Source organism: Scyliorhinus canicula, chromosome 20 (assembly GCF_902713615.1).
Source record: "Scyliorhinus canicula chromosome 20, sScyCan1.1, whole genome shotgun sequence".
NCBI classification, from domain to species: Eukaryota; Metazoa; Chordata; class Chondrichthyes; order Carcharhiniformes; family Scyliorhinidae; genus Scyliorhinus; species Scyliorhinus canicula.
The window spans coordinates 18,409,388-18,435,406 of NC_052165.1; the positions used below are offsets into that span (position 1 = coordinate 18,409,388).

The 26,019-nt window shown below is 43.3% G+C and overlaps 1 protein-coding gene across 1 annotated transcript in view; it reads left to right on the plus strand.

The window, feature by feature from the left end:
* Window positions 1-26,019, plus strand: part of otogl (otogelin-like) — a 200,793-nt gene that overhangs the window by 34,919 nt on the left and 139,855 nt on the right. Inside the window, exons 8-22 of the mRNA XM_038781368.1 lie at window positions 699-797; window positions 1,165-1,319; window positions 1,417-1,538; window positions 3,403-3,608; window positions 5,486-5,613; window positions 8,379-8,485; window positions 8,643-8,749; window positions 9,649-9,774; window positions 15,981-16,089; window positions 16,344-16,390; window positions 17,062-17,207; window positions 20,831-20,963; window positions 22,486-22,663; window positions 24,371-24,495; window positions 24,624-24,836. Of these exons, the coding sequence (XP_038637296.1) occupies window positions 699-797; window positions 1,165-1,319; window positions 1,417-1,538; window positions 3,403-3,608; window positions 5,486-5,613; window positions 8,379-8,485; window positions 8,643-8,749; window positions 9,649-9,774; window positions 15,981-16,089; window positions 16,344-16,390; window positions 17,062-17,207; window positions 20,831-20,963; window positions 22,486-22,663; window positions 24,371-24,495; window positions 24,624-24,836 (2,001 nt within the window). The remainder of the gene's footprint in view (window positions 1-698; window positions 798-1,164; window positions 1,320-1,416; window positions 1,539-3,402; window positions 3,609-5,485; window positions 5,614-8,378; window positions 8,486-8,642; window positions 8,750-9,648; window positions 9,775-15,980; window positions 16,090-16,343; window positions 16,391-17,061; window positions 17,208-20,830; window positions 20,964-22,485; window positions 22,664-24,370; window positions 24,496-24,623; window positions 24,837-26,019) is intronic.

Below are 26,019 nucleotides of genomic sequence, written 5' to 3' on the forward strand. Positions count from 1 at the left end.
GCTTCAAACAAAGTTACTGCGAAAAGCCCCTAGTCGCCACATTCCGGCACCTGTTCGGGGAGGCCGGTACGGGAATTGAACCCGCGCGGCTGGCATTGTTCTGCATTGCAAGCCAGCTATTTAGACTGCTGTGCTAAACCAGCCCCTGGTAATGATGGGTTGCAGCAGTTCAAGTATGTGGCTCCCCACCACCTTCTCAAGGGCAATAAATGCTAGCCTAGCCATTGATGCCCACAGCTCGGGAAAGATTTATATCATGATTTAAAAATATATACTTTACCTAGAAATCTTTGAAGCTATAAAACAGATACACAGAAAGCCATTTTAGAAATAGTCATTTGGTACAGAATGAGTATTGCTGAACAAAAGAGACAGGCTCTCAAAACTTTTCATCAGGACTGTTTGTAAGAATAACAATAATAATGGGAAGAACAATTTAAACTGCATGAGTCCACTAAATTAATCAGAGTCCACCTGCCAACCAATCTGCACTCTCTTTTCTTGCAGTATAAATTGTTGTTCCTTTCACCATTGGTATTCCTGTGAACCGTTCTGATGAGTGGAAGACAAAAACTTTGACGGCAATATTTCAAGAAATAATTTGGGAGGTGTTGGGATTTATCTTAACTGCAGAACTTTAAAATGTCATGTTGTTACTGATAATTTCTGCAAAATCTAATCATTCTTTGGACTTCCAGGTATTTGTTCACAAGATTGTCTCAATGGTGGCTTTTGCAGTGAGGATGGTGCATGTGACTGCAGTGAACGTCAAGCCAATGGAAGTCGTTGTCAGACTGGTCAGTGTCAAAATATATTTCGGAGATCTTTGAGAATTGTTGTTCTTCTTTGGAAAACAATTAGAAGTCTGCAATAGTAAATAACTTACTGCCATAGTAATTAATTGATATTTATGCACTGTCTCTAATGTTCTTTACAAATTCAGGGAAAAGAATAAAAACCTGTGTTCATAATAGTGAAACCACATTTGTTTAATTAACATTACATGGTTTGTGTGCTGTAATTACTGAAACCTGTATATTTAATGAGTTTATTGAGGCAGTTTTTTCTCCCCATAATAAAAAATAGCTGCTAGGGCCGTTGGCAAAAAGAAAATTAGTCCGAGTAAAAAGACATAACCAAATGTTCCAACTTTTGTTTCTTTAGTTCCAAATCTTGGCCAGGATAGAGGAGGAATATGCAGGTCATGGGGTCAATACCATTTTGAAACCTTTGATGGCCTCTATTTTTATTTCCCTGGAAAATGCTCTTATATTCTTGCAAAAGATTGTCGGACAAACGAGCCTCAGTACATGGTAGAGGTATGTTGCAGTCAGTACACCAGAGAGTTATTGTATAGGTGTCTCGTCATGCAGATGTCCTGGTCTCATTTCTTTGTTATTATTTCTCCATATTCAGGTCCACAACAGTAATGAATGTGCGTCCTCGCATTATTCTTGCTCAAGATCTATAAGCTTGTTTTTTCCGAATGAAGAGAAAATAACTATTCTGGGTCATTCAGTTACAAAAGGAGGAATCAGGTGAACAGAATCCGAAAAATGTTCATTTAAAAACATGTCTGTTACCGAGGGAAGAATATTTCTTTAATAATGATAATCTTTATTAATGTCACAAGTACGCTTACATTAACACTGCAATGAAGTTGCAGCAAAAATCCCCTAGTCGCCACACTCCGGTGCCTGTTTGGGTACACAGAGGGAGAATTCAGAATGTCCAATTCACCTAACAAGCACGTCTGTCGGGACTTGTGAGAGGAAACCGGAGCATCCGGACAAACGTACTGAAATGATTTCTGAAATTTTGGAATGCTCAACGTAACCACTCTTTGTAACCAACTCACCACTCTTATACACTATTGCTGTTTGCAAATGTCAATTATCTTGGATTTCCAGGAATTCTCTGGCAGGGTGGGGGGGCAGTGGCTGCAAGATGGATGGGTGCTGGAGACACCTTAAAATAGGCAGAGGCCACTTATATAATGAGGTGGGAGGCTGGTGGTCTTCCCACCTCTATTTTGAAGCTTGTCAGAATCCCAAGCAGTGGTGAGAAAAATTAGTTTTAAATTTACAGAATTTCCTCTACACCCCATGGCCGCTGTCTGCTTTATTTGGCTCTGCTACACAGAAATAAACTGGGAGTAACTTGTTCACAGATGATAAGTGGTACCTTTCTAACCTTGATACTTGTTTCACTTTATTTTTAAAAACTTTTATTTGAGCACTTGCTTCAGCAAAGCTAGAAGAACATATCTGACCTATTGTGGTAATATTGCCCAACACTTGGAACTGTGGAGCATCTTCTCAGTTCCATCCGAGACAGACATTCCTCCTATGATGTGTAACCAGGCCCAATTATTACTAAGTCTGCTATCTGTTTTGCACATCACATTTCAGATGTCATAATTCAAAACATGACATTGGTAAATTTACAAGATGCCTTTGCGACACTGGCAAATGGTATTAATAAATCAACAACTGATTGGGCATGGAACATGCAAATCTAAATGATAAATAAGTCAAATTAAGTTCCAATGGGAAACTGCTAAGGATGCATTGAAACAACCAAATTCCTGTGTGCAGCCAAACAAAAAGTATCAATTTAGAAAAGAATGGGGAGCAGTTTAATTGTTCAAGTTTAAAAAAGAAAATCCTGTTGGCCACCATTTTGGATTTTTAGTGTAAGAAACCTGCTGCTGGAACTCTGCTTCACAACTTTTGCCAAACCTGTGGCAATTCTGTCCTGTTGTAACCTTTTACTATGGTTGGTAGCTGAGTCTGAAGTCTTTGGCGGTCCAATTCAAGATGCCTGGAAGCTGAGGAGTGCCCCACACCAGTTAGCTGGGAGGGTGGTCTATCTACTTTGCTCGCCGCCTAGTGTACCAACTGCCCAGTGAAACCTAAGCAGAGGTAAAGGAAACTAGGAATTCCCTCTACTGGCCATGTCCTCACTCATATTGAATTGGACAAAGGTTCAACTCCAATTGGTATCTTGGATAACTGCTATCTGATGTCAGGATAGAAGTAAGAGAGAGAGAGGAAAATTGGTTTAGTATTTTCAGATTTCTTTCTTACTCATGTGAGTACTCTTGAATTGAGTCCAGTAAGGAAACAATTCATTAAATATTTAATATTCCAGTCGTAGAGGCTGGGATCTGGCATATTTGCTCATTTTGTGGGCCTTCCCTTGCAATCTTGGAGACTTGACGTTACATCCATCCTAGAAGACCCACAGATCGTCAGGGGTACTCCAGACTATACATGGCCAACGCCATTGGCAATCTGCTGTCACTATTAGTTTTGTTCTTAGACACTATTTTTAAAAACTAATTAGAGGTATTATTCTTTACAATCGTGGTTATTTTATTTAAACTTTTTTTTTTTAAAGATTACCATTGCCTCAGACTGTTAGGCATGCATTCTTTGAGAGGCTAGCTGACTACATTCTTGTGAAGACAACTTTTGGATTTTCCTTGGCATGGGATGGATTCTCTGGCGTTTATATGACGCTTACAGAAGAGCATAAAGGCAAACCTTGTGGTCTGTGTGGTAATTACAATGGAGATATGTCTGATGACCTCAATGCAAGTTACAGTAAGTAATTTTTGTTTGTAACATATTTCCTTTTTCACATCCACATTCAAATCCCCACTTTCCTTACAGAAGGTAAACATCTAACCTATCATCACTCTTCAGAGGGATGCTAGGTAATGTAAGATTGGATTGATTTGCATTCCAATTTATCTCCTTCCTCCTCCCATTTATATGAAGAAATGTTTGTTGCAAGAACTGCAAGTACGTCCTTCCCATGGGGACGCTGAGCCTACACCAATCAACTGGTTAAACTTCAAAACTTACCATGTGGGGAAATCACAGGGGCAAAGCTGTAAGCAACAACTCTGTGGTTGAGGAAGCAGTGCAATGAGTTGACTTTCAATCCAAAGTGAATGGATAATTTAATTGTTTTTAAACCTGTTCCAGTGTGTTGGTCAGAATCTTAACTCTAGACTGAAGCATGGTAAGGCTCACACATGAGGTCTATATTTGAATGCTCATAGAACATATGCCAACTCTAAGTGTTCCAAATTAAATGAATTTTGGACATGTCAACTGAGCTCTCAGTGGGTACAAATCCTGATCATAAATTTATGGCAATTGACACAATTATGAACATGGCTACTGTGAAAATAAAAATCTTAAACAGGGGTCGTAAAAGATGCTTTTCTAGATTTAGATACAAAAAGTGAAGATAACTTCCATTACAAATCCCGGCCCCGGTTTATTTAATCTCGCCTTGCATCTCAGTTCTCTGATGCTGGAAATCAATATGTTAACTCTTAAATGACTTCCAGATCTAGATTATTTCCCTTGTCTTCAGTAATTAAGTATTCTTTAATTAACAGCTGTTTGGTAGTTCAGAATTTGAGTATCACTGGAGAAAATAAAAGAGACTTTTTTGTTTGAATTTGTATCTCAACACCTCTACCAATTAGAGTCCACTTGCCAACCAATCAGCATTCACTTCTCATGCAACATCAATTTGTTGATTTTTTTCTTACATTGTATTCTCGTGAATGTCCTGGTGAGTGCAAAATGAAAAGCTTTGACAAAATATACTTTCTTTCCACCAAATCTAAACTTTAATTGCCAGCAATCCCCTCAATATCCTCCTTTAATAACTAAAAGAGTTGTTAAAACATATTTTAAAACAATTACTTTCTGTTATAATAGCACACTTTTAGGGTATAAGAGCATAAGGCATAGGAGCAGAATTAGGCCATTCGGCCCTTCGATGCTGCTCCGACATACAATCATGGCTGATATGTTTCTCATCCCGACTCTCCTGCCTTTTCCCCATAAACCCTGATCCCCTTATTAATCAAGAACCTATCTATCTCTGTCTTAAAGACACTCAGTGATTTGGCCTCCACCACCTTCTACGGCAATGAGTTCCATAGATTCACCACCCTCTGGCTGAAGAAATTCCTCCTCATCTCAGTTTTAAACAATCGGCCCTTCAGTCTGAGGATGTGCCTCGGATTCTAGTTTTTCCTACTAGTGGAAACATCCTCTCCACTTCCACTCTATCCAGGCCTCTCAGTATCCTGTCAGTTTCAATAATATCCCCCTTCGTCCTTCTAAACTCCAACGAGCAGAGATGCAGAATCCTCAACCGCTCCTCACATGACAAGTCCTTCATTCCGGGGATCATTTTTGTCAACCTCCTCTGGGCCCTTTCCAAGGCCAGCTCATCCTCCTTTAGATCCGTAGCCCAAAACTTCTCACAATATTCCAAATGGGGTCTGACCAGAGCCTTATATAGCCTCAGAAGTACACCCCTGGTCTTGTATCCCAGATTAGATGTCTTTCCAGAAATTAAGACTGGGAATCTGGGAGTCGATCAATATTTACAGGTTTCTCACATTGATAACCATTGAATGAAGCTAATGTTACTGTATTGATTTTCTCAGGCATGCTGACTGAGGATGTTGCTATCGTTGGAAACAGCTGGATGTCACAACCTCCTTCTGAAGCGCCGTGTGAATCTGTTTCACTCGATTTCCCTAGTCCATGTCAGGACAAAGGAGCACTAATTAGTGTCAGTGTCTTTTAAATTATTATATTGGTGAAAATCTGTTGGATTTTTAAACGTGATTTGAACGCAAGTAAATAATATATAGTATTACTTGCATTTAAATGGCCCCTTTATCTTATTGAAGCATCTCAGAACACTTCTCAAAGTTTTTGGAGTGTGGCGACTGCAAGTAAACATGGCACCTGTTCCATCCAAACTGTCTTACAAATGTTTGTGAGGTAAAAACGATAGTTCACCAGTCTTTTTGTTGTTGCAGTATTGGTTGAGGAAGGAATGTTGGCTAAGAGCAATGCCTGTGGATCTTTAATGTCCATCTGAACAGATGGATATGGCCTCATTTTAACCTATCATGACCTGTTAATGGAGCACTCCCTGAATATTGCAGTAGCAAAGGACTGACATCGACCCAATAGCAGGATGGCCTCTCAGTGTAATTATTTCATGGTTCTATGATTATGAACAAAGTCTTCCAATCGGCTGAAAACTATAATGTTTGTGAGGTCTGTATTATAGGGCACCCTAAAACAGGCATTTGGACCATAAGTATGTACATCAGGGGCTGAGAGCCTGTTGAAGGACGCCATCAATAAATTAATTGGTAATCAACTGGGAAGGCCTGGCCCCCTCAGAATTTGTCAGATTGAATTGTAATTACCGTACAATCAGCTCCAACCCGTGATTGGCTTACAGTAAGAACGTGGACATTGTGTCTTACTGTGATGAACTGCCTGTGGACGTGGCCCTCAGGGCTCTCGGTTTGCACAGGCCAGACTGAAATGTGCCTCAGAAAGCAGACTAATATTTGAGTTTAATTAGAGAATTTGTCTCCCTGATAAATCATAAAATATCTTGGTATGAGGGTGTATTTTGAATGATATATAGTACGTATAATTACGTGTGTTTTGAAAGGTTAATCTATTAATAAAATTAATTTCATGAAAGGCTCTTGTGTCGGCACCTTTAATATACAAGTTAATGTTCAAAATACTATGCAGTGTTGGGCACTTATATTAAGAACAATAAAGTCATAAAGATACAATGTAGATTCACTAAGATGATCTCAGGTATAGAAAGCTATGAGGAAACATTGGGTGTGACCGTACGGCCACGCCGCGGCCGACTCGAGACGACATGGCCGTTAAACTCGCGGGATTTGTGACTCGAGGGATGCCTTGTGAGATTTTGCAAGGCCTTGCGATCTGGTTGGATCTCGGCCTCACTGGGTGGGATCTAGATTTGCATATTTAAGTAAGCAGTTAGGCCCACTTAATTATTTATGCGCTGGAGTCTCCCAAGGCCCAGGATCAAACGCCTGTGCCTGGGAGACCTCACTGTGGCGCTGTTTAGCAGTGGTTCATACAATGTTGGACCAGGCATAATAGAACCTGGGAGCGGTCCCCCAGGCCATTGGAGATCCCCTAATGGCACTGCCAGCCTGGGCATACTGACAGTGCCACTCAGGCAGCTGGCAGCTGGCTGTGACAAGGTGCCCGGGTGGCAGGTTGCCCATGCCAGAGATCGGGTCCAGGGGTGCCCTGCCTTGAGGTGCTGCAGGAGCCGGGAAAACCCCGGCTAAACACCCCCAAAGTGGGACTCTTTCTTTCCCGGAAAATTGCGCCCACTAATTGCTGAGATTATTTAATAGAGGTGGTGGTTTGCTTAAGTCCTGGTGTGGGTCTCAATGCCGTAGCCTTGTGACATAGAAAATGGGTGAAGCTATTCAGTCGTTCCAGCTTGCTTAGTCATTCAATGAGATCATAGCTGATCTGTTTGATCTACCTTTGTTCCACATTCCTTGATCTAAAAATATCTGACAAAATCTGGAAAACGTTAATTGATGCAGCCACACAGTCTTTGGGAGAGGTTGTTCCTCATTTCCACTTACCTTTCGGTGAAAAGCTGATGCGTGGTTTCACATCTAAATGAACTTTCTCATGGTCAGAATTTTCCGACCATTTTCTCACTGGCAGCGCTCCCCCGTCCCTGCAGGTTTCCCAATGGTGTGGAGTGGCTTCAATGGGAAATACCATTGACAAGGGGCAGGATTAGAGAATCCCACTGCCATCGAATGGCACACCGCTGAGAACACATAGCTGGGGAACCAGAACGTTCCGTCCCTTATTTGAAGCTCATGTGCCCATAGGTGGCAGCAGTGCCAACCTGACACAAATTAACACTGCAATACTCTACATAATATGGCTATATGAATGAAGCGGTGAAAGGGAATTCTGTTACGTTTTATGAAGATAAATAATGTAAGGAAAAAGGTGTAAGGAAGTGATGGAACCATCAATTCACCAGACACGTGCTTTCCGATATGAACAGTGGTTTTAATCTACTTACTATAGAGCCAGCCTGTTACCCGTTGATGAACTCTCGGTGAACTGCAGGCTGACTCTGGACAAGGGTATTTATACAGCAGCACAAGGGGGAGGAGTCATGGACGGAGCCAAGGGTTGAGCCCCGTACAAACTCCTGAGCATTCCCAGAGCTACTCCCCCTAGTGGTCGGATAGCGCTACTGCGCTTACAAAGATACAGTGTGAATTACCAAGTTACATTCACCACAGGAAGGTTTTAGTAGTGCATGCTGATTCATTTCACATTCTTATAATCAAGAATTGCATTCTGACCACAGAGGTTAACTTGTCAACATATACTGAATCAATGCACAGTGTAAATTATAGAATACTTTAATTTCGTAGATTTAGTTTAGAAAAGAATACCACAAGCTTTTATTAAATGTCACTTTTTAAAAATTTAATTTAGGGTATCGTTGCAAAATGTGAAGTTCTAATTGGGTTTCCCTTCTTTACTTGTCGAGAATACGTTCAACCTAACTCCTACATTGCCAGTTGTATTAATGATCTGTGCATGTAAGTATTAAATTCCTAACTCTTCTCTGTCAAACATAAGAAATTCTGTGTTTCATGAGAAAAAATATGGTGCGTGAATGAATATTAAAAATTTATTAGATACATTGATTAAAATATAATGTTAGGTGGCAAATAAGCTTATTATTCTGTTAAACAGGATGGATGACAGTGAAACACATTGTCGTGCGATAACAGAGTATGCCAGGGCATGCTCTCATGCAGGCTATCCCTTAATGGACTGGAGAGATGATTTTCCCGCTTGCAGTGAGTTTTCTTCTTGCTGTTTTTAGTATTTAATTACATTTGAATATTAAAGCACACCAACATAGTGTGGCCTTATATGATATCATAAATTATTGAACAAAATGAAGAATTTCAAAATATTCTGCGTAAGCGTTTACTTAACCTAACTTGCAAAAAAGTTGGATATGAGGGAGAGAACAGATGAAGCATAAATCTTTGATGTACCGAGGTGGCTGTAAATCAGAATGTGCTAATTGTTCAGACATAAAGGAGTGAAAGTCTTCCAACCTAGCAGTTCGGAGGCCTGTGGCCAATCTGTGTAGGTGTTTGACCCACTGATATTTATGGGGTCTTTACTTTAAGATGTCTGAAATCGGCATTAGGACCTTTAACCGTGTAAATTAGGGGCCTCCTGCTTGTTGAAGGATTCCATCAATAAATCGGCCGGTGATGAGCTAGCTAGACCTACCTCTCTGAGGCCTTCAGCTGCAGTCCTCACCATATAGCCAACTCCAATCCCCCTCCAGACACACTGTCAGGTATGCAACTCCACACTGACGTCTTTGCTCAGAAGAGCTACCTGTGGATGTGGCCTGAGTCCCAATTTATCTGACCTCTTAGTGTGCACATGGACTGGCCAAGCAATGTCTGGCCTGGATCTGAGAACAGACCCAGATGAATATTCAAGCCTAATGACCAGATTTTTTCTGATAAAATGATAAAATATCCTGGTGTTTCCTTTTTCTGTTCTCTACCCAAAGGCAGGTCCGACCTTTTATTTATGACACTCACTCACATAGATGCCAGATGACATTGTTGCACAACGGTGTAGATTGACACAGTTTAAACCTTTGTTCTTAACTTTAGTAAGTTTCAAATGTTCCAAATTGTTTTTGTGGTGAATTTGTGCTGTATTTCAGCTGATCAGTGTGAAGATAGTTTTGTTCACCGCGATTGTATTAGCTGCTGTCCACCGACCTGCACCTTTGAAAAGGAGTGCTTGGGAAGTAGCCTGCTCTGCCTCGATGGATGTTACTGTCCAGATGGTAAGACCATTTCATGCCTTTTTGTAATGTTCACTTAAAAAAAAGTGGGATGCAGATGAAGGCTCGCTCACCCATGCCAGCGGGAAAACACGGCGGTGCGAAACACGTCTGAAACAATGTGGCGTGCAGGTGCCTGGACTCGCCTGAATGGTGCCCGGGGCTGCCTCTGGAGTTCAGGATAGAGGCTGCTGGCAACCTTGGACCCTGAAACACCACGACAGTGGGTGGGGAGGGCACCTATTGATGGACCTTTCAGATTCCAGCCTCCAGCCTCAGAATGTTCCCAGAGATCCATTTTCTTTCTCAGGCGGTCCAGCTTCTTTCTTCAATAGTGGGTCAGTGTTGTCGGTGCCTTTTCATATGGTGGGCAGATAGGACAGCAGATAGGCCTGCACCACAACAGAATCATGCAAAACATATTGGTTGCATAATTAATAAGGTTGGGACGAGTAGATTTGGTATGCTTTCCCACCGCAGTGGAAAACACTCCATGTTCGCTCCCCCGCCACGGGACTTAGTACCCAGCTGGGTAAACCACCCCCCCCCCCCCCCCCCCCCCCCCCGAGTGCCAGGTGCCTTACTTGCACAGTTCTCGAGGTAGGGGAAAATATTTGTGTGATTTTTCTTACACTGCTTTCTACATTTAATGGCCTGGCCAAACCTATTGTAAGGAGAATTGTGCCAATGAAACTACATTAGTTACTGCACTCACTGCAGTCAGATTTTTGACACCACAAGCAGTACAGGAAGGGAGGAAGAAGAAAGTAAGAGCAATAGTGAACGGCGTTTCTGTGGCCATAGACGTGACTCCAGGTTGGTGTGGTGCCTTCCTGGTGCTGAGGTCAAGGATGTCACCAAGCGGCTGCAGGACTTTCCTCTGGGGGAGGATGAACATCCAGAGGTCATGGTCCGGTACCAATGACTTAGGCAGGAAGGGGATGGAGTCCTGCAATCAGAATTTAGGGAGTTTGGCAGAATATTAGAAAGCAGGATCTCAAAGGTAGTAATCTCGGGATTGCTCCCAGTGCCACTTGAAAGTGAGTCCAGAATTAGGAGGATAAGGCAGATGAATGTGTAGCTGGGAAGATGGTGCAGGAAAGAGGGCATTAGATTCCTTGGACACTGGGACTGGCTCTGGGGAAGATGGTACCAGTAGAAGCCAGATGGGTTGTATTTGAACAGACCTGGGCCAGGTTCCTTGTGGGTCTTTTGCTAGTGCTGTTAAGAGTGCTTTAAACTAACCCAGCGGGGTATGGGAACCAAGAGAGAATATTGGAGAGGAATATGAGGATGCACAAAATACTGCGAGGGATAGAAAGCATGAGTTGGAGAATAATAAGGTAGGAGAAATAAATTATGTCGAAATTAGGGTTACTGAATAGTGCTTGTGAATAAACAGAGTATAGCGAATATGAGTGGGGAGTTACAGACCAAATTGCATTGTGGGAATATGATGTTGGGCGGGGTCTACCTTGACACTGCCAGGCTGGTGGTCCTGGAAGGTGAGGGGGGAGCATGGGAAGGCCTGAAAAGATGGCCCCTCAGCGACGCCATAGGCAGGGTGTCAACACTTGGAAGGGTGTGGGGTAATACCCATGTGTGCAGAGGGTGACAATGCCCATGTATGGGGGGGGGGGGAACCCACAAGCTCACTTAGAGATCTGGGCACCCTTTCAAAATAGCTGTCCGATCTCTGAGGAGCCGGTCAGGCCAGGACCCCGGGGGCTCGCTCACACCGCCGATCCCACCGCCACCAGAGGTGATTCAAACCTCGGCGGCAGGAGAGGCCTCCCAGCGGCGGGCCGGAGAATCGCCGCAGGGGCCTCGCCGATCGGAGTGGCGTGATTCCCGCCCCCGCCACTTCCCGGGTGGCGGAGAATCTCTGCCACGGCGGGGCGGGAGTTTCGGCGGCCCCAGGCGATTTCGCCCCTAGAAAGTATTGTAAACTGTGAAGAGGACAGTGTAGAACTTCAAAAGGACCTCGACAAATTGATGGAGTGGGCAGATAGGTGGCAGATTAAGTGTAATGTATGAGGTGATGTAATTTGTAATTTGATGTAATTTGATAGGAAGAACATGGACAGACAATAGAAAATAAGGAATAAAATTCAAAAAGGGGAACAGAAGCAGAGGTACCTGGTTTAATATGTGCATAGATCATTGAAGGTGGCAGGACAGGTGGCGAGAATAGTTAATAAAGCAAATAGTGTTCTGGGCTTTTTTAACAGGGTATAGAGTGCAAGAACAAGTAGATTATTCTGAAACAAGAAAAGAGGGTGCTGGAAAAAATTCATCAGGCCGGGCAGCATCTGTAAGTAGAGAAAGCAAAGTTAATACTTTGAGTCCTTTCGGCTCTCTGACTCTCAGAGCTACAGAAGGATAGAATGTGTTAGATATTAAAGTGTAACTGTGTGAGATTAACTCCCGATCGCTGCCGCATGCTCAACCAGAAGAGGAGGTTCTGCCGCTCCAGCTTGCGTTGGGCTTCAATGGGACATTGCAGCAAGCCAGGAACAGCCATACGGGATGGCGAGCAAGGTACTGAGATAAAATGGCAAGGATCAGGAAGGCTGCGGTCATGTTTGCGAACTGAATGAGGGTGATCAGCAAAGTGGTCACCCAATCTGCGTTTAAACTCCCCGATGTAGAGGAGACTGCATTGGGAGCAGCAAACGCAATAGACCAAATTGAAGGAAATGCAAGTGCATTGCTCCTTAACCTGAAAGGAATGTTTGGGGCCCTGAATGGTGAGGTGGGAGGAGATAAAGGGGCAGGTGTTACACCCTCTCCGATTGCAAGGGAAGGGTGCCGTGAGAAGGGGATTGGGGGTTGGGTGGGTTGGAGGAGTGGATGGAGGATGGAGTGTTCCCTGTGGAATGCTAGTGGAGGAGGGGGGGGGGGGGGGGGGGGTCGGGAAGATGTGTTTTATGGGTTACGCTAAACTTGTACAAGACATTAGTTAGACCACAACAGGAATATTCTGTACAGTAACTAGTACAATAGATAAGGGAGAACCAATGGATGTTGTATATTTGGACTTTCAGAAGGCATCTAATAAGGTCCTTCATAAGAGATTAGTGGGCAGAAATTGCACACAAAGGGATCCACAAATGGAACCTCACCAGCCTGACGGAGGAAGTAAAAAAGGACCTGCAAAGATGGAACACACTCCCACTCTCCCTCGCGGGGAGAGTCCAGAAGATCAAAATGAACGTATTGCCCAGGTTCCTCTTCCTGTTTAGATCCATTCCGATCTACATCCCCAAGGCCTTCTTCAAAGTGCTGGACAAACTTATCATGGCGTTCGTATGGGGGGGTAAAAATGCTAGGATCCCAAAGAAGGTCCTACAAAAAACAAAATCCTTGGGGGGCTAGCTCTCCCGAATCTACAATTCTACCACTGGGCGGCAACAGACGAGCGAGTAAGGGGATGGATCCAGGAGCCAGAAGCCGAGTGGGTGCGTGCGGAGGAGGCCTCCTGCATGGGGACCTCCCTCCGGGCCCTCGCCACGGCAGCACTCCCATCCCCACCCAAAAAACACTCCAGCAGCCCAGTGGTGACAGCCACCCTCCAATCCTGGAACCAATTGCGGCAGCAATTTGGCCTGACCAAAATGTTGGACAAGGCTCCCATCTGCAACAACCATAGGTTCACACCAGTACTGACTGACGCCACCTTCAAAAGGTGGAGGCAGGACGGGGGGGGACACTGACAGTCAGGGACCTATACACGGACGACAGGATCGCAACACTGGACGAACTGACAGAGAAATTTCGGCTAGCTGGGGGGAACGAGCTGCGGTACCTCCAGCTCAAAAACTTCCTACGAAAGGAGACAAGGACGTAGATAGTTTTTTGAAGAATAAAGGGATTAAGGGTTATGGTGTTCGGGCCGGAAAGTGGAGCTGAGTCCACAAAAGATCAGCCATGATCTAATTGAATGGCGGAGCAGGCTCGAGGGGCCAGATGGCCTACTCCTGCTCCTAGTTCTTATGTTCTTATGTTCTTATGTTCTTATGTACCCACAACCGCCACGACAGACACTACTGGAAGACCTACTGGACGCAAGTATCCTAGAGAAAGGGAACTATAGCGACTTGTATGACCGACTGGTAGATAGGGACGACACCATACTGGACGCAACAAGAAGGAAATGGGAGGATGACCTGGGGATGGAGGTAGGGTGGGGACTCTGGAGCGAAGCACTGCATAGGGTCAACTCCACCTCCACGTGCACAAAGCTCAGCCTGATGCAACTAAAAGTGGTACATAGAGCCCACTTAACAAGAAACCGTATGAGCAGGTTCTTCCCGGAGGTGGAGGACAGATGCGAACGGTGCCAAAGAGGCCCGGCCAACCACGGCCACATGTTCTGGTCTTGCCCCAGACTTGTGGAGTACTGGACAGCCTTCTTCGAGGCTATGTCCAAAGTGGTGGGGGTGAGGGTGGAGCCATGCCTGATAGTGGCGGTCTTCGGTGTTTCAGACCAGCCAGATCTATTCCTGGGGAGGAGGGCGGACGCCCTTGCCTTTGCCTCCCTGATCGCTCGCCGGAGAATCCTGTTTGGCTGGCGGTCAGCAGCACCGCTCAGAGCTGCAGACTGGCTCTCCGACCTCTCGGAATCTCTCCAAATGGAGAAAATCAAATTCGCCATCCGAGGGTCGGACGACGGCTTCCACAGAACGTGGGAGCCATTCATGCAATTGTTCCGGGACCTGTTTGTGGCCAACGAACAAGAGGAAGAATAGTCGGGTGGCCAAGAATCAGGGGAAACTGGATGGGAATCGGGGGAAGGTTGTGGGGGGGGTGGGGGGGGGGGGGGGGGGGCTACGGGTTCGTTATGGGGGTTTGATGGCTAGCTAAGGCCCAAAACCAAACTGTAAATAAATGCCAATAAACATGTGCCTCGGCCATATTGGGGAATGTAAAATATGTATGCCGGCTAAAGGGGGGTGGCCACAGTTATTATTACGAAGATGCTTACCTGTAAATATATATGTTAATTTTTGCGTGTTCTTTTTTTTCTCTCTCTCTAACAATTTGTAATTTGTTCAATATAAAACATGAAAACTGAATAAAAAACATTTATAAAAAAAAAATTGCACACATGGGATAGAGAGTAATGTATTGGCATGGATTGAGAATTAGTTGACAAGGCAGTAAATAGAAAGTGGGAATAAATGGATCTTTTCCCGAATGGCAGGCAGTGACTAGTGGGGTACTGCAGGGTTGAGTGGTTGGGCTCCAGCTGTTCACGATATATATAAATGACCTGGATGAGGGAACTAAATATAACATTTCAGATGACACAAAGCTGGGTGGGAGGGCGAGCTGTAACGGAGATACAGGGATGCTTTAGTGGATTTTGACAAGCTGAGTGGGTGGGCAAATGCGTGGTAGATGCAGGATAATATGAATAAATGTGAAGTTATTCATTTTGGTAATAGCAAAAACAGAAAAGCAGACTATTATCTGAATGGCTATAAATAGAGAGAGGGAAATGTGCAACAAGACCTGGGTTACCTTGTACACCAGTTGCTGAAGATAAACTTGCAGATACAGTAGGCAATAAAGAAAGCTAATGGCATGTTGGCCTTCACAGCGAGAGGATTGAGTACAGAAGCAGCGATGTCTTACTGCAATTATACAGTGCCTTGGTGAGGCTACACCTGGAATACTACTTTCAGTTTTGGTCTCCTTATCTGAGGAAGGATGTTCTTTTAAAAAAAAATGTTATTAAGGCATTTGTGATTTGTTAACAACAATTTTGAATGCAAACATAACACAGTAAATACTACCCCCCCAACCAACAATCATACTCAGCCAACATGGCTTATATACACAGTTCCCCAGTCCCCCCTCCTCCTCTTGCTGATCCCGCCTCGACTATCGCCCCCCCTCCCCCCATCATATCAGCAAACTGCTTAATTTTCCCTAAAGAAGTTGATAAACGGCTGCCATCTCCGGCCGAACCCTAACATCCTCTCTATACTGCACTGTAGATGCACCCATACCTCAGGGACTGCAGTGGTTCAAGAAGTCACCACCACCTTGTGAAGGGCAACTAGGGAAGGCCAATAAATGCTGACCTAACCAGCGACGCCCACATCCCGTAAATGAATGAAAAAAAGTGTTGACTCTGCCGACTGACAAAAGGGTGAGCCATGTACTAATTATATAATGTGTGCATTTCTAATTTTGTTTAGGTCTTGTGATGGAGAATGGAACTTGTATATCCGCATCTATCTGCCCATGTATATACCATGGCACAGTCTATCCGATAGGATCTCATTTACAGGAGGGCTGCAATATGTGGTGAGTTTCTATATTGGAAGGCAGCTTACTGACCCCAAAGGTAGATTGTGAAATAGTAAAAGTGAGAAGCACTAAAATTAACTTCACCTTAATTGTGTGTTATTGGCTAATTTATTAATCTGTTAATTATTTTTGAGGTCATTAAATACTTTCTTTTCTAATTTGAATAATTCACTTGGCTCTTTAGTATGTTTCTATGTTGAATGTCAAGTATTGTGTTTAGATATGAACAATAACATGTTTGATGTTTGCAGCATTTGCAGTGGTGGCGTTTGGAACTGTACGGATAATGATTGCCCAGGTATGAATGTTTCCTCTGTCAGATTTTGTGTCCCGCTTAACATAGCAATAATGTCATTTAATTTAATGTATTTTAGTTTCAAGTAATCTATCATTATAGCCTAATTGGGCAGACTGATGGTGATTGACACATTTAAAAATGCCGTCAAATTTCACAATTAAAAATATTGATTTCTCTTTAATATTTCCAAACTTTTCAGCAGCATTTTTGCTTTGATTCAGAAGATTTTGGGTTGACAGTCCTTTCCAGAATTTGATGACTAATCCAGACTGACACCTCAACGTAGTGCTAAGGAATTCTTGCATTGTCAAAGGGTTGTCTGTTGGACTGTACATTACACCAAAGCCCAATGCTGCTAAGTTAAATATAAAGTATTGAATAGCACTATTTGATGAAGGGCAGTGGACTTGTTTCAGATTCCCTGCCAACATTCAATCAACTTGATTAATTGGTCATTCATCTCATTTGATGTGCCGTGTGCAAATTAAATGCTTTGTTTGGCAACCTAACAACAGTGATTATCTCAAAGACAAATCCGTTGGCTGTGAGGTGCTTTGGGATCTCCTGAGGACATGGAAGACAATCCATGAACGCAAGTTCTTTCTTTCTGTGCTTAGGAAAATTTGAAATCCCCCCCCCAGAATTGTGTAATAAATGCTCCTTTCTTTTAGCTGAATGCTCAGTCACAGGAGACATGCATTTTACTACTTTTGATGGTCGCACTTTTACATTTCTTGGAACATGTCAGTACATCTTCGCAAAGAGCCGCAGGAGTAACAAGTTCACCGTGACCTTACAGAATGTGCCTTGTGGTCAGGTAACAGAATTAAAAATTCTTCTTCTAATTGAAAAACTTTGAATGCCGGATTAAAATTCTTATCGACTCTCAAATTACCTATGGATGTGCAAGTGTGTGTTTTTTAATTTGACTGAAACTGAAGAAAATGAGAGAGTGAAACTTTGACACTTTGTTGCAAATCACTTAGATATTGTACATTTTGCAACATAGTTTCTAGTTTCACAAAAATGCTTTGTAATCTGGTCAATTGATGACAAAGTCGCTGGCACTCGCTATCTCCATTTATTTTAAACTGAATTACTTCATTATGTGTAAAGTTAGGCTGGCCTGATGACTCACGATGGCCATATTTCAGATTATTTTCTAAGTTACCGTGCATTTGAGTTTGAAACATTTTAGGGGAGGAAATTAAAACATTCCAAACAAATTGTTGCAATTCTTGAAATATTTAACAAATTCTTATTCAGTGAACAGCAGCAACCAAGCTGTGTTCATTTTCCATTTATTTTAATGTTGACAACATTTTCATCAAAGTAAGCATGACAACAACGGTAATTACAGGAAAACAAGTTAGGGAGTCCATCTAATATTTTCCACATATTCACCATCCAATACATAAGGTAGTCAAATCTAAAATGTTGGTATATTCCCCCTTTTCTAAATCTAGTTTAATCTGAAATAAATTGTCAAGGTTCAACCTATCCACTCCATTAAGAATCTTGAAAAGAATCAGAACATTTGAATACTTGAATACACAGTGGCACAGTGGTTAGCACTGCTGCCTCACAACGCCAGGGACCCGGTTTGATTCCAGCCTTGAGTGGAATTCCTCCAGTCTTTGTGGACTTTGTACATTCTCTCCATGTCTGCGTGGGTTTCCTCTGGGTGCTCTGGTTTCCTCCCACAGTCCGGAGATGTGAGGGTTAGGTGGGGTTATGGGGATAGGGTGGGGGTAGGACCATTGGTGCAGACTCAATGGACCAAATGGCCTCCTTCCACACTGTAGGGACTCTATAAAAACATGCAGCATTATTAATGTTGAAAATTTTCAGCAATTTGTGACGAGGAAGAAATACCCCACAAATTGTGAATTGCCTCATGCTGCTGGGAAATTTACGCTGCTCAGGTATAGCTTTGCAAAAACATCATCTCATCCTCTGATTGGCTAGCAGTTCTCAGTGGGTGGGCTTTGGCCCCCGGGGTTCGATCCCAGGGACGGTCCATTACTCTCCACTACAGTGCCTGAGTGATCCTTAATTCAGCCAGTCTTCTCGAAAAGAAGGGTCATGGGCTTGCCTCAGCTGTCCAGCTGGCTGGTGAGATCTCCACCACCACCATTAAATCCTGCTGCATTTTACTCTCAGGGCAGATTCTCCATCCCCTCTTCTGAGGAATCCCGGTTGGAGGAAAATCCCTCATTGGGGCAGCATGGTAGCATAGTGGATAGCGCAATTGCTTCACAGCTCCAGGGTCCCAGGTTCGATTCCCGGCTTGGGTCACTGTCTGTGCGGATCTGCACGCCCTCCTCGTGTGTGCTTGGGTTTTCTCCGGGTGCTCTGGTATCCTCCCACAGTCCAAAGATGTGCAGGTTAGGTGGATTGGCCATGCTAAATTTCCCTAAGTGTCCAAAATTGCCCTTAGCGTTGGGTGGGGTTACTGGGTTATGGGGATAGGGCGGGGTGTGGGCTTGGGTAGGGTGCTCTTTCCAAGAGCCGGTGCAGACTCAGTGGGCCAAATAGCCTCCTTCTGCACTGTAAATTCTATGATATAAAAATGGGATCGGCACTGGGGGCCTGACCCATTCCCAGTCTCAGCTCCCACTGTAGTGAGCTTCCCACCCAGTGCCGGTGGGATCAGGCAAACAGCTGAATGGTTTCACCTCTTCCTTTCTAAGGACAGAAAACACTTAGCATTATTGAAGTGGTCAGCAACTATTAATCAGAACAAGAATGTTTATAAGCATTGTGGTTCGGACTAATAGATGGTATCTCAGATACATTCAAGCATGAAGGGAAAGATAAATAAACAAACCTCCAGCCTGACTTGAAACCATTAAGCTGTCAATCAAAGGCTAGTTAAATGTACCCCACTGTGAAATTGAATGAATACTTATCATTTCAATGGATCGCAGATTTCAAACCATTTCAAGTGTTGTGGCTTTCTGGGAAGGCTTTGATTCTTCAAAAAGGAGCAGTTTCAAAAGTAGAGGCTGAGGGAGCAGATGTGAGGAAGGGTAAAGTGTTCCTGGCTTGATTATTCACTGAACCACCTGATCTGCTCATCAGCTGTCAGGCAGGGCAGTTCAGAGTGAGAAGGCCACTTCAAAGTTTAAACAGATCAGATTACCAAGCCAAGAATGAATCTTTAGTTTGCCCAGGGCTGGAAGCGGCAGGCAGCACAGACACGGGATCCTGTGGGAGGGTGCAGGGGTCAAACCCTTACTGCCCGTGTGTCCCTCAGCGGTATGCCACTGCCGGTAGCAGGACTCTCCATTTCTATCACTAGCCAATGGGATTTCCCATTGTGGCCACCCCATGCCGCTGGGAAACCCGCGGGAGGGTGGTGCGCTGCTGACGGAATGGAGAATCTTGCCGGTGGAGAATTCACCCCAAGAAATGAGATTCCCACCCCGGTGACACTCGTAGCAACAACGGGACACAATCCCGATTCTCTGTTGGCAGGAACAGGGGATGGGATTCTTCGTCAGCGGAATTCTCCGATTTGCCGGCAGCGCACTCACGCTCGCGGATTTCCCGACGGCGTGGAGGTGGCCACAATGGGAAACCCCATTGGCCGGCTGCCAGGACGGAGGATCCCATTGCCGGCGGGGGCGTGCCATGCCAGAAAACTGGTCTGGCGGGTCAGAGAATCCCTCCCCACTGCAGAACGGAGAATTACGGCCTAGAATTGCTCAAATTGTAGATATTGTTCGCGGGAATTCCTCAAAATTGCACCTGGAAACCAAAGCATTGATACCCAGAAATCATAAACATATTCTGTATTGTGCAATAATAATTAACCCAGTGAAGCCGGAAACTGATTTTTTAAAACTGAAAAGTTAAAAATCCAAAATGGAAATTGAAAAAGATGGAAATATACACCTGACTTAACAAAGTTTGATTTGAGCTTTAAATAACGCCTCTATCTATAATGCTCAGCTTTCTAAAGATATCTTCCACAGAGATGCTCAATTTATTGGGACATATTTTTGTCCAGTAAGAACTTCCTCCGTTTTCCTTTCTCTGAAAAGCAGCTTCAATGAAAAGCTTTCACCAAAAACAGCCTTCCTTGTCAAGATGTTAATCTTCTTGCAATTTATTCATTCCTTTTTCGGTTAATAGAGTTAAAAGGATGAAAGCCAGTCAGTGCTTACATAGCATGGAACGCAAGAAAAGAAATATACTTTATTACGGCGTCATGGGTTTTAAAAAAAACAAGAATGAATAAATTGTAGGACATTCTAGGGTGACTGCGTGTTCCTATTTACCTAAGTCAAATACTTGATAAATTTCAGTTTGGTAAGGATGTTTCACATGACATCCTGGCTTTATCATAAAATATTCCAATTTGAAACCAAAGTCAAAACTATTGAATGAACGGGTTTGGGCCTTACAGCATGTTTCAATTTTTTTGTCTTCCAGAATCTGGATCACAGTTGCATTCAGTCAGTAACCTTAGTGATAGACGGTGATACCAGCAACCAAATAATCTTAACAAGAGCAGGCGAAATACATCTTGGTGTTCATCAAGCAGTTAACCTGCCATATCACAATGGTAATTTATTCACTTCTACTGTTTTGGAGCTCTGTAAAATGGAAATAATTAGCATTTCAGGAGAAAGATCAAATCACTATTTGTCAAAATGTATAAAGCAAATGGGTGGAATTTTTCCAAAATTGATCACAGAGTGCCAGTATCAGACTGAAAACCGATGTGGATCTCTCCAGCTGCACAACTGAGTTTTCACTTCAGAACCTCTGGCACTCATACATGGAGAATCTGAGGGTGTGGTTGCATCGTCACTCTGGCGGGGTGGGGCTTGACAGAGCTGGCAAGGCCAGCTCCACAGAGATCGAGGTACTTTTTTTAAAGGAATAGCGCTGAAAATAAACTGCCCCCAACCCCCCACAGACACTGAGGATCCCCCCCCGCACAAGCATGGGGTCAGCTACCCCCTCCCACGCAAGTATTGGTGCACTCCGCCACGCCCATTAACATCTGGGCATTCTCCCCACTCAACACAAGTATCTGAGCACTTCCACCCCTCCCCCCCGCAACACTGGTATCAAAGCACTCCCTCACAATCATCACAAAGAAATATGTGAAATCTCTGGATAGCTGTGGATGTCAATACTTAATTAGATGTTCGACAATGACTTGCCACTGTCTGCAGCTCAAATAGCAAAGGTCACATGAATTGGAGCAACCATTTTAATAGCTCGTTTGTGTCCAGTTTTTAATAGTATTGACTGTTAGTTCAGAATACACTGGGCATGGCACCAGTTTCTCCTCTCAACCCCCATGTGTTGTCGAGTCACTATAGACTTCATTGTGGTAGATCTAGCTTTGCAAGTGGCTGCATTGCATTCTGAAAAATAGGTGTTCAAGAGATACTCACATAGTTGTTTACAAATTGCTCAATATGCACTAGCTGTTGATCATTTTGGGACAATTTTGTTATGCACTTTCACTGTGGCATAATTCGGAGTGGATATTCTGTACAAGGCAAATTTTAAGAAATTATATACAGTATGTCCCAATTCCCAGATTACTATTTGAATTAAGCTCCTGTCTGTTATAGGCAGCCAAAAACCATGTTTTCCCTGCCATTGCAAATAGATGCAATGTGCAACAACGGGCAGAACTGAACACAACATTTATGCTGGTATGTTGATAACAAATAGTAACAAATCCTTTAGTTCCAAATGTCTATTTGGTCGATGGTGCCTCTAATGGCGCCCATTCTATCATGGCTTTTTGAAACCTTTTTCAACAGCATACCTTTCTGGTTTGTCATTTGGTATCCGACATGTAGAGTTTTCCTAAAATAATTGTAACAGTTGACAATTTAAAGTCTTTTTTCACAAAAGGCGACGAAATTCAAGGTGAGATATCTTAATTATGGAGCAAACCTTGGGGCTGTGTTACCCGGTGATCTGTTAGCTTAGATAGCGCAATACCTATTGCAGTACAAAAAAAATTAATATTGCTTGTTTACTTTGTAGATAAAACATTCTTGTGAGCTATCCAATTGTAGCTCAAGCATTTTGTAAAATTCAGATCTTGTTACTTGCAGGAATAATTGACTGTCGTAGATTATCATCAATATTTGTACAAGTGAAGACAAACATTGGTCTCTCGATGCAGTTTGATAAGGAAGGAGGAAGACTGTATCTCCAGGTTGATAACAGTTGGAGGGGAAACACTGTGGGTCTATGTGGAACATATAATGGGAATCTGCGAGATGACTTCCTGTGAGTCCACATTGCTAATTAAAAAATATTCACCTTTCACATGAAATAACAAAGCTTAAATAAAGTAACAGTGTCTAACTTGGTTTCTAATTATGAAAAATGCTTTGAGTGCAAACTCAGGAAACCATACACCTGATATTATTTGATACAGTGTATTATGTAATTGGTAATTTGTACAGAGAGTCTAGATTGAACACTTTTGTTGACAGGTATGAAAAGATTTGCAATTGATCTCAGTTCAGGAACAATATTTTTGAGCTTCTTGTTGCACATTTTGTGGTGATATACATCACTGTAAATACACAAGGGGTTAATGCAAATACACATAGACTAGATAGACACTAGAGGGAGCACAAGAGACATGACACACAGAAATTCAACCAATAGGTCAGTAAGATAGGACACGACCAATGGGCATTCACGATACACACAGAGGTGACACTACCACAGAGGGGTATTACACCAACCCATATAAAAAGGACACAGCACACATGATCTTCCTCTTTCCAGTGGAGACACTCAGTGTGTACACAGGGTTGATTGAACACATCACACCCCCACCTGGATTGTAGCAGACTGGTTCGTCAGTCTGAGTAGCTATAGCAGAATTAACTGGAGAGTCGAATCCAAATAGGAGAATTGTTAACAGTTTAAATAAACATGTTAAAGCTATCTTCAAGTCTGAACCTTCCTTTGTCAGAGTGCACATCAAGGAAGCGGCTTATGCTACGCCAAGAGCATAACAAAACACATTTGACTGGGTTACCTTCCTGGCATTAGATTTCAGAGTGCATACAAAGAGAACTGTCCCATTCGGTCAATGCTACTGGGAAAATTCTTGCTGCACACATGAGTTGGGTGAGGTCCAGTAAAACCTGAGGGAGCCGTGTCAGATCCGCTTCCTGACCGTGTCCCGCTGTCGGGTAATTCTACCAATGGAGGATAAGGGAGCAGGCAATTTGTAGATGTTAGATTTGTAGATGCCCTATTGAAGATCATTTTACCAGGCCATTGGCATTTTATCGACAGTTGTTCAACCCTCGCTGGGCAGGGAGGTTGTCAACTAAATGGAGGTGGCAGCCTAGGGAGCTGGGGATAGTGTTGTTAGCAGGGGACAGTGCACAGGCCCCAGTACATTCCCCAGAGGTGGCATCAGCGGCAATTTTAAAAAGTTATCTTTGGCCTCCTTACACAGCAGTGACCACCATTTCTGGTGGCACTGATGCGACTCCTGAGTTGCCAATCATTCTCTGAGCTGAGACTTCCTCTCAAGTGAGGGGTGCAAGCTCCATCTCCAGTCAGTGACTGCTGTGCGTTGGTGTGGATGTGGCCGCACCCCCCCCCCCCCCCCACCCCTTTCCTCATTTGAAAAATCATGCCCTCTGGAGCTGAACATGATGCTAGAGGGCATAACTGGGAGGTAATTATGAATGAGTGATATAGCCTCAAGAGATTATTGTTAAATAAAAAATCATGATCCATGAAAATAGTACCTGTGGTAGGTTTGCTAATTACCATGGAAACATTGTCATTTTGCATACTGGATGGCATATACTATATGAAGAATTACATAAAGGTCTTGCCCTTGATATTCTTGGCTTCCAGATTTGCTCGGATGTTTGCATAAAATTTCTTATTATTAGCTTGCTTATTGGTAAGGAAAGCTTGGCAAATTGCATTGTAAACTCTTCCTTCCTTCACTTCCAGCTCTCCTGTACACATGATTGAAGGAACTCCACAGTTACACGCTAATGCATGGAAGATTTCATCAGCCTGTGTAACTCCATTAAATATCCCTTTGCTTGATCCCTGTGACACCAACCAACAGAATGGTACATTTTAAAAATTGATACATGTTGCAGTATATAAGTTTCATTTATTAATTTCTAAGACTAGATTCATGGTTTCTAACTAAAAAATGTATTATTTATATCTTTCTGTGCCTTTTTTGCGCATCTAGCTTTATATTCATCGACAATGTGTGATATCCTCAATCAAGAACTCTTTGCACCATGCCATTCATTTGTGAATCCCAGCCCCTATTATCAACAGTGCCGCTATGATGCTTGCAAATGTGGAAGTTTATGCATGTGTACGGCCCTTGCGCACTATGCTTATCTTTGCACCAAATACAAGGTTCACATCGATTTCAGATCGGAAACCTCAGACTGTGGTAAGTTTTTTTAAAAGATTAATTTCTCGTGAAAAGGTGGACGGGATAAACAGCAACACCTGTAAAATTGAGCTATGCTACCTGGTGACTTTGATATCTCAGGTGCGCACTCGACATTGAAGTAGAATATTGCGAGTTCAAAGCTGAGCTGTTATTAGATACACTTGGGTCCCCCCCCCCCCTTGGGTCCCCCCCCCCCTTGGGTCCCCCCCCCCCCCCCCACCACCACCACCACCCTCTGGTCCCTCAGTGAGCTGCCAACTGCACCTACACATTAATAATTGGCTGTTCCACTTCAGAGAGGGAGGAAGTGAAAGTGATACCGTCAGCCTTGCTTGAGCTGCTTCTCCAGCTGTCTAATAGCAAAAGATTGAAGCTGATGTACGGAAGTATGGGCAGTTGTATGTGACTTGAAACACGAAAGAATGGAAAACAAAACTGAGGAGGAAAAATTGAAATGAGGGAAAGATTTCCCGTTGGAGTTGGCTTGCACGTCTGAAAACATTTGCCGGATTGCCAGACACTTTTCACAATTTTAACCGTCCTTTCTGAGGATTTGCAATGAATGAAAAAATACACCATTGTTTTAGAATTTTATAATACTGCTTTGAGTTCCTGAAGCTGGCAAATAATTTGTTAAATTTGCAATTAAAGTCAAAAAAGAGGTGACATTTTGGGCATTTTATAAACAAAGGTTGACACCCCTATTTAATATGTATGAAAATCAGGATGATGGGTGTGTTTCATTACATTGTGGGTAAGTTTCATAGAATTCTTATAGTGCAGAATGAGGCCATTCGGCCTATTGGTTCCTTCGAAATAGCACTCTACCCAGTTCCACTCCCTCATCCATCCTGTCTTATCCTCCTAACCTAACCTGCACATCCCTGGACACTAAGGGGCAATCCACCTAACCCGGACATTTTTGGACTGTTGAAGGAAACCGGAGCACCCGGAGGACACGGGGAGAACGTGCAAACCCCACAGAGATAGTCAGCCAAGGTCGGAATAGTAACAAGTCCTTTGGTTCTGAAACAGTGCTAACCACTGTGCTACCGTGTCGCCCCGGCTAGGTGTTATGTTTTATTTAATAGTGCTCCTGTGAAGCGCCTTGGGATGTTTTATTATGCTAAAGGTGCTATACAAGGTGTTATTGTCAAGTTGTGTACTGGATAAGTTTATA